Below are 14,264 nucleotides of genomic sequence, written 5' to 3'. Positions count from 1 at the left end.
CAATCTCTTTCTCCTTTAGTGACGTCTCCAAAATTAATGACGGAATTGGTGACAAAATTGGGATGTTTTTTCAGTCCATAACAACCTTTTTAGCCGGTTTTATAATAGGATTTATAAGTGGTTGGAAGCTAACCCTTGTAATTTTGGCTGTCAGCCCTCTTATTGGATTGTCATCTGCTATGTGGGCAAAGGTAAGTGCACACACTCCAGAACCCTCCCCAGACTCTGCAGAGGGTCTTTTAGCCACAACTGTGAGTTTGGTACTTGTTTTTAGACTTCTGTTCATCCATCAGCTGGATAAGATGAGCGTGTCCCACTGAGCTGTTATTTGTAGAAAGGATAAGAAGGAAGTGGGTCCTCCAATCTCATTCCCCCCCTTTCTAGTAAATACACCCTGAGCTGGAAAGATCCGTGCTCAGTAGAGGACAGCACCATATCACTCTGAGGTGTCAGTGATAAAAGTGGCTTTCCCAGTTGATAGCATCCTACAGTGGTTAATGCAAGACTTGCTGTCACTCTCCAGGGAGCAATCTCAGGTTGGCAGGCTTGAACTATCTTGCGCAGCCTTTGCCACCCTGAAAGCTTCTTTTTGCTAATTGATTTTCCAGCTTAGTGAAACATTGAGCAAGTTACGTTTAGATTCATGTCAGAGTTTAATTAATTAAAAAATTATTTAAAATGTTTTAGGATGTCTTGTAGATAGACAAAGAAAAAGGGATGCAATTTAATCTTTAAGAACTACACATTGCTTCGATTACTTCAATTACTTCAAAAACAAAGCCTTTGTTTCATTCCCTTCTCTGTGCATCTTAGCGCCTCAGAGTGTCTGGCTCATTTAAAAGATACATGCACTAGCCTGAGAAGCTGTTTCTCACTGTGGGCTTGAGGCTATCTCCTCAACCCAGACAAACATGAAGAACAGAAGGGTCCCAGGTACATGAGTCACCTGACCCAGAGTCTCTTTGTGTCCCAGATTCTCTTCCTTGAACAGTCATTGTGGCAGCTAGAAGGCATTGAGAGGGAAGCCATTACACCTTTTCTTTCCCACGAGAGTCAAAGATCTTGTTTTGTAGAGTGATTAATGTATGAGCAACATTCATATATCTTTACTTTTTACTTTGCAAAAAGCTAAAGTTGCTAGGCATTCTTAAATGATATGAGATTGTGCTTTGACAGGTATTGGTTTCGTTTACTAATAAGGAACTCCAGGCTTATGCAAAAGCTGGAGCAGTTGCCGAAGAAGTCTTAGCAGCCATCAGAACTGTGATTGCATTTGGAGGACAAAAGAAGGAACTCGAAAGGTTTGGGCTGCTTCTGCTAGAAATTTAAATTTCATGTCATTGATGGTGTTCTGAAAAGTTGCAACTCTGAGTATGTTTCTTACCGCATGCCTTCAGAAGAATGGAGTCTATATGTTCTGTATATGTTCTGTTTGCTTTTAGCATTGAAATGTTTGAAAGCCTGTTTTCATTCCTAAGAGGATGGGATGATACAGAAACTAAAAATAAAGAAGTATCTGCTATACAGACAACCATTAGTTTAAGGCGTAAAAGACTAAAGAAAGTTTGTTTGGTTTTTTTTTTTTTTTTGGTTTTGTTTTGTTTTTTGGAAAGACATTGACATTTGCTTTGATAGGGCTGGTTGCTGGCCTAGTGATTAAGAGGGTCTATTGTTCTTGTGGGCTCATATACCTATAACTTCCAGTCCAGAGGATATGATGTCTTTTTATTTTCCTCCAAAGGCATCTTTGCTCATATGCATACATGCCACTCAACACACTTAATCTTTAAAATTATGCTTTGATAAGAGAAATGTCCCGAGGAGCAGGAGGAGGGCACATTTAAATATGGTGAAGGATGTCTCTCTTAACGAGCCTGAGGCCTGAGAGATGAGAATAAGGTTCCCATAGTTAGGGCAGGGATGGGGTCTGGGATCGAAGATGACAAAAATCTCCCAATATGGCGAAAGCTCCAGGATAGTGTGGAATATATCATCACAGACCCTCTGTGTCTGAAGCAACCAATTGCTCCCATTTTTCCCTCAAAACATCAGGCATGGGAAGAAACTGGCTTGTTTGGAATGCAAATTTAGCCACAATTGTGGATGCATTTAATTCAATAGAACAGTTTCATTCAGGTATGATTAACAGGCTTTTTTTCTCATGTTTTTCAAATGTGTTTCCTTCTATATACAAAAATCTTTTACTTTCATGGAGTCCTGTCTGGTGATCATTGGCTCTATTTCCTGAGTGAGTGACCAGAGTCCTATTCTGAAAGTCCTCACTTACGTCCAATGTTCAAGTATCTGCCCTGGTTTTTCTCTAACAGATTCAGAGTAGCAGGTCTTATGTTCAGACTGCTTTGTCATGGAAATTTTTTTCTTTTATTTATGGCAGATAGTTTTTCTGGGTATAATAGTCTTGATTATTAGCTGTGTTCTTTCAACAATACCACTCCAAGCTCTTCTGGTTTTAATAGCTTCTATTGAAAAATCAGCTGTTACTTTGATTGCCCTGTCTTTATATGGAAATTGGCCCTTTTCTTCTGCAGCTTCTAGTTCCCCTTCCTCCCAAAATGATTCTCAAAACACAGAACTCAGTAAGTCAATCAAAAGCTGTGTGGAAGGCCTTACTTCCTAAGAGACTGGATAACATGTAGGACAGTCTAGCAAGGCTTGATTCAAGGTAAAACAATTGTATCATTCCATCAAGGGCAATGATAAATTTTTTTAAAATCAAGTAAACAGAACATGCAAGAAATTTGAAATACCACGAAAGGTCAAATCTATGAATGATGGTCATCAAAGAACAAGAACTCCCTCCCTCCCTCCCTCCCTCCCTCCCTCCCTCCCTCCCTCCCTCCCTCCCTCCCACCTTTCCTTCTTCCTTCCCTCCCTCCCTCCCTCCCTCCTTCTCTTCTTTCTTGTGATCTTAGTGTTTTAACTATAAAATGACACAGGAAATTTCCTTTCTGACCCTGTCTCTTAGGTGTTCTGTATGTGTCTTGGGCCTAGACAGACATTTATTCTCCTAGATGTGGCAATTTTTTTTCTATAGTTTTTGTTGGAAATATTTTCTGAGCCTTTGGCATGAAGCTCTTATTCTGCAGTGGACATCATTCATAAAATTGACCTTTCAAAATTCTTGCATGTTGTTTATTTGTTCTTAAAAAAATATCATTGCCCTTGACTGAATAATACAATTCTTTTACCTTGATTCAAGTCTTTCTGGGCTGTCTTCACCATTATCCAGTCTCTTAGGAAGTATGGCCTTCCACACCGTTTTTGATTGACTTATTGAGTACTGTGTTTTGAGCATCATTTTGGATTGCTTTTTCTTCAATACTTCTGTCAGCTTTGATTTATTTTAATATCTTGAATTGACTTCCATATTTCATTCAGGTGCTTGTATGCTCTTTGAGTACACTCATGATCTTGAATTCTGTGAATGTGATTATAGTCATATGTTTTAATTCTTTGTTTGGAATTTCAACTAGGTCACTGTTAGTGCCATGACTTTTGGGAGAATGCATGTTTTCTTGGGTTTTCATCTAGTTTTTGTTTTTGAGTTGGGGTTGTCCATCGGGAATTAGTAGTTAGCAGAATTTTTTTTCCTGAGTCATCTCTTAGATGAGGGTGACCCAGCATTTTTAACTGGAGTGTTGTGGCTCTTGTCACTCTTTCGGAGCCCCCTTCTACCAGTTTATTCAGGCAAGAAGGAGAGCTAGTAGGCTGGGTAGCTTAGTCAAATCAAGCCTGTGTGTCCCTCATATGCTGACGGAGTGCAGTTCCATAGTTCAGCTCTTCCATGTAATTTCTTCTCCATTAATCATTTATTTATTCACTTTACAACCCTGATTGCTGCCTCCCTTTCCTGGTTCCTTGCTCACACAGTCTCTCCCCCATTCCCTTCTTCTCTGAGAGGGTGGAGCCCCTCCTCCCTCCTACAATATCTCCCCACCCTAGTACATCAAGTCTCTTCAGGGTTAGGTGCATCCTCTCCCACTGAAACCAGACAAGGCATCCCTGTAGGCGAATGGATTCCACAGACAGGCAACAGCTTTAGGGATAGTCCCACTCTAATTGTTGGGGGACCCACATTAAGACTGAGCTGCACATCTGCTACAGATGTGCTTGGGAGAGAGGTGCTAGGTCCAGTGTGTGTATGCTCTTTGATTGGCGGCTCAGTCTTTAAGAGTCCCCAAGGGTCCAGGTTAGTTGACTCTGTTGGTCTTCCTGTGGAGTTCCTATCCCTTTTGAGGCTTTCAATACTTCCTCCAACTCTTCCATAAGACTCCCTGAGCTCATTCCAATGTTTGGCTGTGGGTCTCTGCATCTCTTTCAGTTAGCTGTTAGGCAGGAGTTCTCAGAAGAAAGCCAGGCTCCTGTCTGCAAGCATAACAGAGTATTATTAAGTGGTGCTTTCCCATGGGATGGGTCTCAAGTTGGGCCCATTATGGTTTGGCCATTTCCTCAGTGTCTGTTCTATCTTTGTCTAGCTACAGGAGATGTCCTCTACAGGTTCCATATCCCCACTGCTATGAGTGTCAGCTAAGGTTACCTCCAAAAACTCCTGGAAGCCTCCCTCACCCCAGGTCTCTGGCATGTCCTAGAGATGCAACCCTACCAGGTGTAGACTTCCATTCATTCTTCTGTCCCTCTGTCCCTCTCTCTGTCTCTCCCCATATCTGATCTTGAACCCTCCATCCCCTCCCCCAGCCCCCCTTTCTACCCAATACCCTCCCTCCATCTGCATGTTATGACTATTTTGTTCCTCCTTCTAAGTGAAAATCAAGTAGCCTTGCTTGGGTCTTCCTTCTTGTTTAGCCTCGTTGAGTCTGTGGATAACCTGTGTACTTTATGACTAATATACACTTATAAGTGAGTATATACTATGCATGTCCTTTGGGTCTGGGTTACCTCACTCAGGGTGATATTTTCTAGTTTCATCAACTTGCCTGCAAAATTCATGATATCCTTGTTTTTAATAGTTGAATAGTATTCCACTGTGTAAATGATCCACATTTTCTGTATCCATTCTTCAGTTAAGGGATATCTGAGTTGTTTCCAGCTTTTGGCTCTTATGAAGGATGGTATTTTCCAGTTCCAACCATTTGCCTAAGAATTTCATGAATTCATTGTTTTTAATTGCTGAGTAGTATTACATTGTGTAAATATACCACCTTTTCTGTATCCATTCCTCCATTGAGGGACATCTTGGTTCTTTCCAGTTTCTGGCTATCACAAATAAGGCTGCTATGAACATAGTGGAGCATGTGTCCTTATTGCATGCCAGGGAATCCTCTGGGTATATGCCCAGGAGTGGTATAGCAGGGTCCTCCGGAAGTGTCATGCCCAGTTTTCTGAGGAACCGCCAGACTGATTTCCAGAGTGGTTGTACCAACTTGCATTCCCACCAGCAGTGGAGGAGTGTTCCTCTTTCTCCATATTCTCGCAAACACCTGCTGTCTTCTGAGTTTTTAATCTTAGCTATTCTTACTGGTGTGTGGTGAAATCTCAGGGTTGTTTTGATTTGCATAATTTCCCTAATCACTAATGATGTTGAACATTTCAGCCATTCGAAGTTCTTCAGGTGAAAATTCTTTGTTTAGTTCTGTACACCATTTTTAATAGGATTATTTGACTCTCTGGAGTCTAACTTCTTGAGTTCTTTGTATATATTGGATATAAGCCCTCTGTCAGATGTAGGGTTGGTGAAGATCTTTTCTCAATTTGTTGGTTGCTGTTTTGTCCTTTTGACAGTGTCCTTTGCCTTACAGAAACTTTGTAATTTTATGAGGTCCCCTTTGTCAATTCTTGATCTTAGAGTAAGCTATTGGTGTTCTGTTCAGGAACTTTTCCCCTGTGCCCATGTCCTCAAAGGTCTTCTCCAGTTTCTTTTCTATTAGTTTCAGTGTGTCTGGTTTTATGTGGAGGTCCTTGATCCACTTGGAGTTGAGCTTAGTACAAGGAGATAAGAATGGATCAGTTCTCATTCTTCTGCATGCTGACCTCCAGTTGAGTGTGTCCTGGAACTCTCAGTCCCTTCCCTAGGTTACCTAGGTTCTGGTATTATTGGTTTCAGACACACTTAGAACAGCTTGTTTAGATATCAAAAGCATGGCTAACAAGCCTCAGTTCCCAAAGTGTGTGTAATCTTGCAGTTGGTCCTTCTAGCACCCTAAGGGAACAAGCAGTCTTCAAAGCTTCCTTTAGGTCCAGACCTTCAAATAGCTTTTTCTCTTTTTTTTATTTTATTTTTATCAGATATTTTCTTTATTTACATTTGAAACGTTCTCCTCTTTCCTGGTTTCCCCTCTGAAAACCCCCTGTCCCATCCTCCCTCCCGTCAACCCATAGCACTGTGTCTCCATTTGCTGCTCCTTTTTCCTCGTCTTCCCTGTTCTTGTTCTTCATCCTTCTCCTTTTTCATCACCTCCTTTATCTGGTTTCCTCTGCCTCATTATCCTTACCCTTCCTTCTCCCCTCCCCATTCCCCCAGTAGGACAGGCAGTAGACAGGTAGACACTAGACAGAGCCCTGAATGTATAGTCCTCCTGATTCAGCCTCCTGGGACTACAAGGGCAACCTGGTCTTGTCCCTGATTAGTAGGATTGCTTTAAGTTTCTCTCCATTTAATGTTGGCTATTGGCTTGCTATATATTTCCTTTATTGTGTTTAGGTATGCATCTTGTATCCCTGACCTCCCAAGACTTTTAACATGAAGTGGTCTTGGGTTTTGTCAAAGGATTTTTCAGCTCCTAATCCTAGTACTAACTAGGATTACAGACCAGCTACCATGACCAGCTGTTTTTCTTGTGGGTGGAATAATATCCACTTTTGGATATTTTGGATGATTTCATTATTACTGAGTCCAGAAAATGTGAGAGCCCCAGTTGTTTTCTTCAACAAAGAAATAAAATAATAATAGTACATCTTAGGGGTAATGTATGGAAAACAGAAGAAAACTTTGTTTTGGGGCTGCATGTATTCCAGTTTCTCAAGTAACTATCTTGTTATTGAGATAGTTTCTTAATATTTAAGAATGGGGTGTATATAACGATTTCTGTTTTTTTCTTCCAGGTACAATAAAAATCTAGAAGAAGCTAAAAATGTTGGCATAAAGAAAGCTATCACGGCCAACATTTCCATAGGCATTGCCTACCTATTGGTCTATGCGTCATACTCACTTGCATTCTGGTACGGGACCTCCTTGGTCCTGTCAAATGAGTATTCTATTGGACAAGTGCTCACTGTAAGTAATATGTGATCTATAAAAGGATCCATTAAAATGCCAGTTCAACTGAGTGCTTTTAATTTGACCTTAGAATATGTTTTGAAAATGACTGAATACTACCAAAAAATATTTGTTCCAATATTCACAGGTTAGAGAGTGGAAAGGAAATTACAGGTTGGTTACATTGCTTTCCTAAAGGCAAGTTACACTTAAACTGGATGAATACATAGTAGGGAAAGAGAGTGATGATATGCTTTTAAATGGTTTTAAGGCATATTATAAACTTGGTTATCTGTAACTAAGGTCTGGCAAAAATTTAGTCTCTGAAGGCAAGACAGAAAAGGCAATTCTGAGACATTAACATTAGCCATCTTTGTACTGTGAGTTTACATTTAATGAGATGGTCTCATTTACCATTCAAACAAAATATAAATAATAAAAATCTTTTGAATGGCAGCTAATATACCTCACCAATTTGTAGAAATATTAATTGTTATTCATTTGTAGCAGAAAATTCTCTTTAGAGGTTTTCTGACTTATAGGACTGTGCACAAGGACAGGTGCTATTTTCTTTCATTTGAAGACAATGAAGTAATTTATTAACCAAGCTCAATCTGTAATAGCGGGCTCATATTTTTTCCTCCCCAATCACAAATGTATTGAGTTCATGACCACAGCCACCTGTTTCTTTTTTTTTTTCTTTTTGAATCATTTAATGTATCACCTTTCTATATTTTTATACTTTACTATACAGTCCAGGTTATTGGTGATTGTCTTGCCATAGCTTTTGAGTTTAGCAGTCATAGGTGGGAGCCACATGTGTGACAAACAGTTCTTTTTATCAAAATTTAGATTTATAGTACAGATATAATAATTGCTTCTATTTTTCAACCCCATTTAACACCATTTATAGGGCTATTTGATTAGAAGCAAGCTCTACTGCCCTCTCCCCCAATTTTTAAGGTAGTTTAAATTTTTACATATATATATATATATACACACACACACACCTACACACACACACACACACCCCAAAACTGCAGTTGTAGGTAGTTCTTAGCTGCAGGTTATGGACATCCTATCATGGTACTTGGAACTAAACGCGTGTCCTTTGCAAGAGCAGTATGTGTTTTTAACTGTTGAGACATCTCTCTAGCTGCTAGGGTAGTTTTTATTTTTAAGAAGTTAAGTGGTTGTTTTTGTTGTTTTGTTGTTGTTGTTGTTGTTGTTGGTGGTGGTGGTGGTGGTGTGTGTGTGTGTGTGTGTGTGTGTTAGGGAGAGAATCTTGAGTTGTAATAAGAATGTACCCTGCTTAGTGTGATGTAGAGAAACAGTTTTGTCTGTTTTTTCACATGCTGAGAATAGAACCTGGGATTCCTAAATGTTAGCCTGATCTGCAGCTCTTCTGCTCCCGAGCCACACCCCAGCTTTGGAGAAGCGATGTGCAGCAGATGCTCATGGAGTGCAGACTGGCTTTACAAACTGAAACACTAGAATAGTACACGTAGGATTTCATACCAGACACACCGGGTTCAAACTCTAGTCGGACTTTACCAGCTATGTGATTTGGAGCAGCCATCTAAACTCTCCTGGCTTCTCTCACCTCTTCTGCCAAACCCTATGTAACAGAAGTGTGTGCCCTAACTTGAAGACTAAAAGGGATACACAGTGGTGTCCCTGTAGGGGTTAGAAATGAGTTGTGACATACGCAGTCTTAAAATCCAATAGAGCAAAGCCAAGTCTTTAGTAACAAGAAAAAAGTATTTTCAAAAAAACAAAGAACAAAGTCCCAAATACCTGTTTATTAGATTTCAAAAAGGAATGCAGTGTAGGGAGATGAACTGGACACATGGAGTCACGTCTGAAGCATGTGCCTCATAATTGACAAAGCATTTGCAGAGGCAGCAGCATCTGATGTAGCATGGACAGAGCAGGCCTCCTTGAAGGCCAAGGATTTGAAGAGAATGTCCTGAGGGTGTACAGTATTAATCCCAGGTATAGACCTGGTCGTCTTGTGTTCTTTTTCATTTTTCTCCTGAGAAAATCAAGGTAAAAAATGCATAATTTTTGAAAAAAAAAGTAAAAATTTTCAATTAGTAGCCAGAAGCTGGAAAGAACCCAGGTGTCCCTCAGCTGAGGAATGGATAATATGATGATTGTATAGATATACTCTTGTGTGATAAAGTAATTCCAAATTGTAAACACACTAAGTGTTTACATTTAAATCTACATCAATTGTTTTTTATTATTTAAATCAAAGAATCAAACTATTTCACTTTTGTTGACTATAGTGTAATACTTTGATGTATGTATATACTGTGGAGTGGTTAAATACAGCTGATTACTGAGATTTGAACTTGAATCTCTTAGTCATAAGCTTAAAATATTCAGTACTCAATAGTCTTATGTTATTCTTGTCATTCTGAAATGAAATCAGTTATGTTAGAAGGACAGGGACAGTGAGGAAAATTGTCCTTGAGTTCTGAGTAACTGCATGCTTTGGTCCCTCTTCAGGTCTTCTTCTCTATTTTGCTGGGGACTTTTAGTATTGGCCATTTAGCTCCAAACATAGAAGCCTTTGCAAATGCAAGAGGAGCAGCCTTTGAAATCTTCAAGATAATTGATAATGTAAGTCTGACCTGCCCATTTATCCATATACTTAAAATAGTTTTCTGATTGAGTCAGTTTCATTATTGCTTCCTCTCTCCACAAAGTGTCACTACACAGTAGTTATCGTAACCTACAGATCTCCTAAAATATTTTTCTTTCTAGGAGCCAAGCATTGACAGCTTTTCACCAAAAGGACACAAACCAGACAGCATAATGGGAAATTTAGAGTTTAAAAATGTTCACTTCAACTACCCATCACGAAGTGAAGTTAAGGTAAGGCGATAAATGATAAATCTATGCTTCAGTAATCTGTTGGTTAGAGATACTCCTTTACATATTATAAAAGAAAGGAAGATAATATATATAAATCATATATATTTTATGTATTTAAACCCAGTATTGAATCACCTTTCAGCTCATAGAACTTATGTATATCCATCTGTCCTGGAAACTGGCCTAACATTGGCTTCTCACGTGTTTTGGCAGATCTTGAAGGGCCTCAACCTGAAGGTGAAGAGTGGACAGACCGTGGCTCTGGTTGGCAATAGCGGCTGTGGGAAAAGCACAACTGTCCAGCTGATGCAGAGGCTCTACGACCCCATCGAGGGTGTGGTGAGTGGCTATGCAGTTAGCACTGTCCGCCATTCTGAGTCTGTGATTCTAAAGTGTGGAAACCACACGTTTTGTTCCAGGTCACTATAGACGGACAGGACATCAGGACCATCAATGTGAGGTATCTGCGGGAAATCATTGGTGTGGTGAGTCAGGAACCTGTGCTGTTTGCCACCACGATCGCCGAGAACATTCGCTATGGCCGAGAAGACGTCACCATGAATGAGATTGAAAAGGCTGTCAAGGAAGCCAATGCCTATGACTTCATCATGAAATTGCCCCACGTGAGTCGTGCCTGACTCTGTCACCCCAGGTTCAGAGAGTTGAGCTCTGCTTAATGCGGTTCACATGAACCTTCTGTGAGGTCGCCTTGGCGGGGAAATCCATTTACCTCGGATTTTACAGCCCATACACCCTGTCAACTAGTGATAGATAAATTGATTTCTTTGCAATAGTTTCCTGAATTTTTTAATTTGTTTGTTCTAATTATAGAAATTTGACACTCTGGTTGGTGAGAGAGGGGCACAGCTGAGTGGGGGACAGAAACAGAGAATCGCCATTGCCCGGGCCCTGGTCCGCAACCCCAAGATCCTTCTGCTGGACGAGGCCACTTCAGCCCTGGATACAGAAAGCGAGGCTGTGGTGCAGGCTGCTCTGGATAAGGTCTGTGAGCTATACTTACATAGGTCTGAATTACAAGAATAATTGTATTCCACTGTTTTATCTTGTGTGTGTAACTGAGTGTGTATATACATATGCGTGTATTGGGGTACTTAAACATGTATATTGTAATCATAGACTATCTTCTGGAGCTTTTCTGGTTTTATAATGTCGAACCACTGGCATTTAGTAACCATAAGACGAATGACTGAATTGAATCCAAAGCCGGGTTTCTCTCTCTCTCCAGGCTAGAGAAGGCCGGACCACCATTGTGATAGCTCACCGCTTGTCTACAGTTCGTAATGCTGACGTCATTGCTGGATTTGATGGTGGTGTCATTGTGGAGCAAGGAAATCATGATGAGCTCATGAGAGAGAAGGGCATTTACTTCAAACTTGTCATGACACAGGTACAGCGGAACCCTAGAAGTGTCCTCATCTATCTGGATGATAAGCTGTCACTATATCTAATCTATAGATAAATTTGATTTGAGTATCTTGAGAAGCGTGGAAAGTGCTTTGGAGTGTCAGGGCCAGGCAATGATCTGTGTTACTTTTTCTGGCAAAGAGAGAAACTTAAGAAGGGATAATATAGTTTAACAAGGTTTAAAAGTGACTTTTCTCTGATAGTAACTGCTAACCACATATGGCTACTGAGTGCTTAAATGTTGATTAATCTGGATTTCAAAAATTTTTTCAAGTACAAAATGAACTTAGGATTCTGAAGGCCTAGTCTTAAAAAGTTGTAAAACACCCCAATAGCTTTTTGTATTGTTACATATTAAATGTATAACACATTGGATAACAGTAATATCTTGAATTCACTAAATTAAATACATAATTAAAATTGATTTTTTTAAAATCTATTTTCACAGTTTTTAATGTGGCTGCTAGGAAATTTTAAATGGCAGGTGTGACTCACATAGAATGTACCATCTTGTTGTTGATAACACTGGTTCAAAACAAACTTGATTGACTGAACACCCCAGAGGGGGAAAAGTTTTAGTTAGCTTTCTGTTGCTATGATAAAATATGATGGCCAAACACACCTTGGGCAGGAAAAGGAATATTCCATCCTACAGCTTATAGTCAGATCATTGTTCAGCTAAGTCAGGCCAATAACTCAAAGCAGGAACCTGGAGGCAGGAACTGATGCAGATGCCATGGAGGCGTGCTGCTTACTGGCTTGCTCCCCTTGGCTTGCTCAACCTAGTTTCTTATACAATAGAGGATCATCTACCCAGGGATTGCACTATGTACAATGGGCTGGGTCCTCCCACTTCAATCAAAAATCAAGAAAATACTCCCACAGGCTTGCCTAAATACCAATCTTATGAGGGCATTTTCTGAATTAAAATTTCCTCTTCCTAGGTATGTCTAGGTTTGTGTCCAGTTTTCAAACAAAGCAGCACAGCAGTGACTACGAAAAGGCCACTTTATTTGGTGGCAGTCCTGTTCATTTTGTGCTTTTCATTGCAAATAGTTCACATGAGAAAACATAGCAGCTTAACTCATTGTTTCCCATAATAACGTGAAACATTTCATTATTTTGGCTAATGCTGATCCTTGAGGAGTCATTTTCCCTTTTGCACCATGTCTAACCAATCTCTGTCTTTTTTATTTGTTATAGACTAGAGGGAATGAAATTGAACCAGGAAATAATGCTTATGAATCCCAAAGTGACACTGATGCCTCCGAATTGACCTCAGAAGAATCAAAATCTCCTTTAATAAGGAGATCAAGTATGCACAGAAAACAAGACCAAGAGAGAAGACTTAGTACAAAAGAGGCTGTGGTATGGATGTGTCCATAGTCTTAGTTATAAATCCTTCCCAACCCCTCTCCTTGTGGCTCTGTTAGTTGGCTGAGCTGGGGCTGGGAATAGAAACCAGCAAGTGTCCTCAACCCCTGTGACATTTCTCTAGCCCCTGAATTATCAGTCTAGTAAACCATCTTGCTGTCATTATGTTTCCAGGATGAAGAGGTACCTATGGTTTCCTTTTGTCGGATCCTAAAGCTAAATATAAGTGAATGGCCTTATTTAGTTGTTGGTGTTCTTTGTGCTGTTATAAATGGGTGCATACAGCCGGTGTTTGCCATAGTATTTTCAAGGATTGTTGGGGTAAGTGCTGATGTCTGCTTTGTGTTTATTTGGTTGTGTTTACTTATGAAGAGTAAATAAATTGCTTCTGTTCATAGCATTGACAATAAGCCAGAAAAGTGTGACTCCTCACATGGCTTTTAACAAGAGAATAGAATTCTAATTTGTCAGAGCAAACCTGATATTTTTATTTAAATTTTAAAATTGTTTGAGAATTTCTTGCAAAGGTACTATAATTACATCATTTTCATCTCCCTCAACCCCTGTCAACTCCTTATGTCCTGCTTATTACTTGCTTTCTTTCATAATTATTATTGTTTTTCATATAGATAGACAAACAGACACACACACACACACACACACACACACACACACACTCATACACCCTACTGAGTGTATGAGTGAAAAAATGCAAATAAATAAAGATAAAAGACACTTGACAAAATGAGCTGCCTTGGGGTGGCAGAGAGATCATAAGAACCAAAGAAGCAGGGTACCTCATGCTGGGTGACATGGGAGCTACACCCATGAAATCTTGACAACATAATTACCTCAGTAGGACTCAGAATAACACACCAGTAGGCTAATATGGCCGGAGAACATTTCACAAGGTCCCACAAGGGCTGCAAAGAGAATTAGACTCCATTTTCTTCAGGGATGAGCTCCCTAATAGGTTCTTCAGTTCCAAATAGTCAACAGAGACAGCTTGGGACACTTGGAAATCTTCACATAGTAAAACAAAGAGTTGTTGAACAATATTGCTCCTTACCAAGATTCTGAGTGGAAAGAACTTATTACAATTCATTCCATGATAGGGTGGCGTGCACTAATCTATATGGACCCCCTCCATACTGGATGAGTCTATGAATGGTAGACCTCCTCTGTCTTCAAGGAAGGCAGAAGGCAGATGCTTTGGAGGTCGGCATTTTGGAGGCCAACTCTATTCCATTATACAAAGTCTGCCTTGTCCCCTTCCCCAAACTGTGTGAGATGAGAAATGGGTTCCATGCAAAATGGCTTCCTCGGCCACAGAACTAAGAGTCTGTCA

General features: G+C 40.0%; 1 protein-coding gene across 3 annotated transcripts in view; it reads left to right on the top strand.

Moving 5' to 3' along the window:
• Nucleotides 1-14,264, top strand: part of LOC127678300 (ATP-dependent translocase ABCB1) — a 64,814-nt gene that overhangs the window by 12,996 nt on the left and 37,554 nt on the right. For all 3 annotated transcript variants that reach the window (XM_052173149.1, XM_052173150.1, XM_052173151.1), the window contains 11 exons: nt 20-191; nt 1,177-1,301; nt 7,081-7,252; nt 9,749-9,862; nt 10,007-10,117; nt 10,331-10,456; nt 10,537-10,740; nt 10,949-11,119; nt 11,364-11,525; nt 12,746-12,910; nt 13,091-13,237. In XM_052173149.1, coding sequence (XP_052029109.1) covers nt 20-191; nt 1,177-1,301; nt 7,081-7,252; nt 9,749-9,862; nt 10,007-10,117; nt 10,331-10,456; nt 10,537-10,740; nt 10,949-11,119; nt 11,364-11,525; nt 12,746-12,910; nt 13,091-13,237 — 1,669 coding nt within the window. The remainder of the gene's footprint in view (nt 1-19; nt 192-1,176; nt 1,302-7,080; nt 7,253-9,748; nt 9,863-10,006; nt 10,118-10,330; nt 10,457-10,536; nt 10,741-10,948; nt 11,120-11,363; nt 11,526-12,745; nt 12,911-13,090; nt 13,238-14,264) is intronic.

Source organism: Apodemus sylvaticus, chromosome 2 (assembly GCF_947179515.1).
Source record: "Apodemus sylvaticus chromosome 2, mApoSyl1.1, whole genome shotgun sequence".
Taxonomy (NCBI): Eukaryota; Metazoa; Chordata; class Mammalia; order Rodentia; family Muridae; genus Apodemus; species Apodemus sylvaticus.
This window is presented reverse-complemented; position numbering and strand designations above follow the sequence as displayed.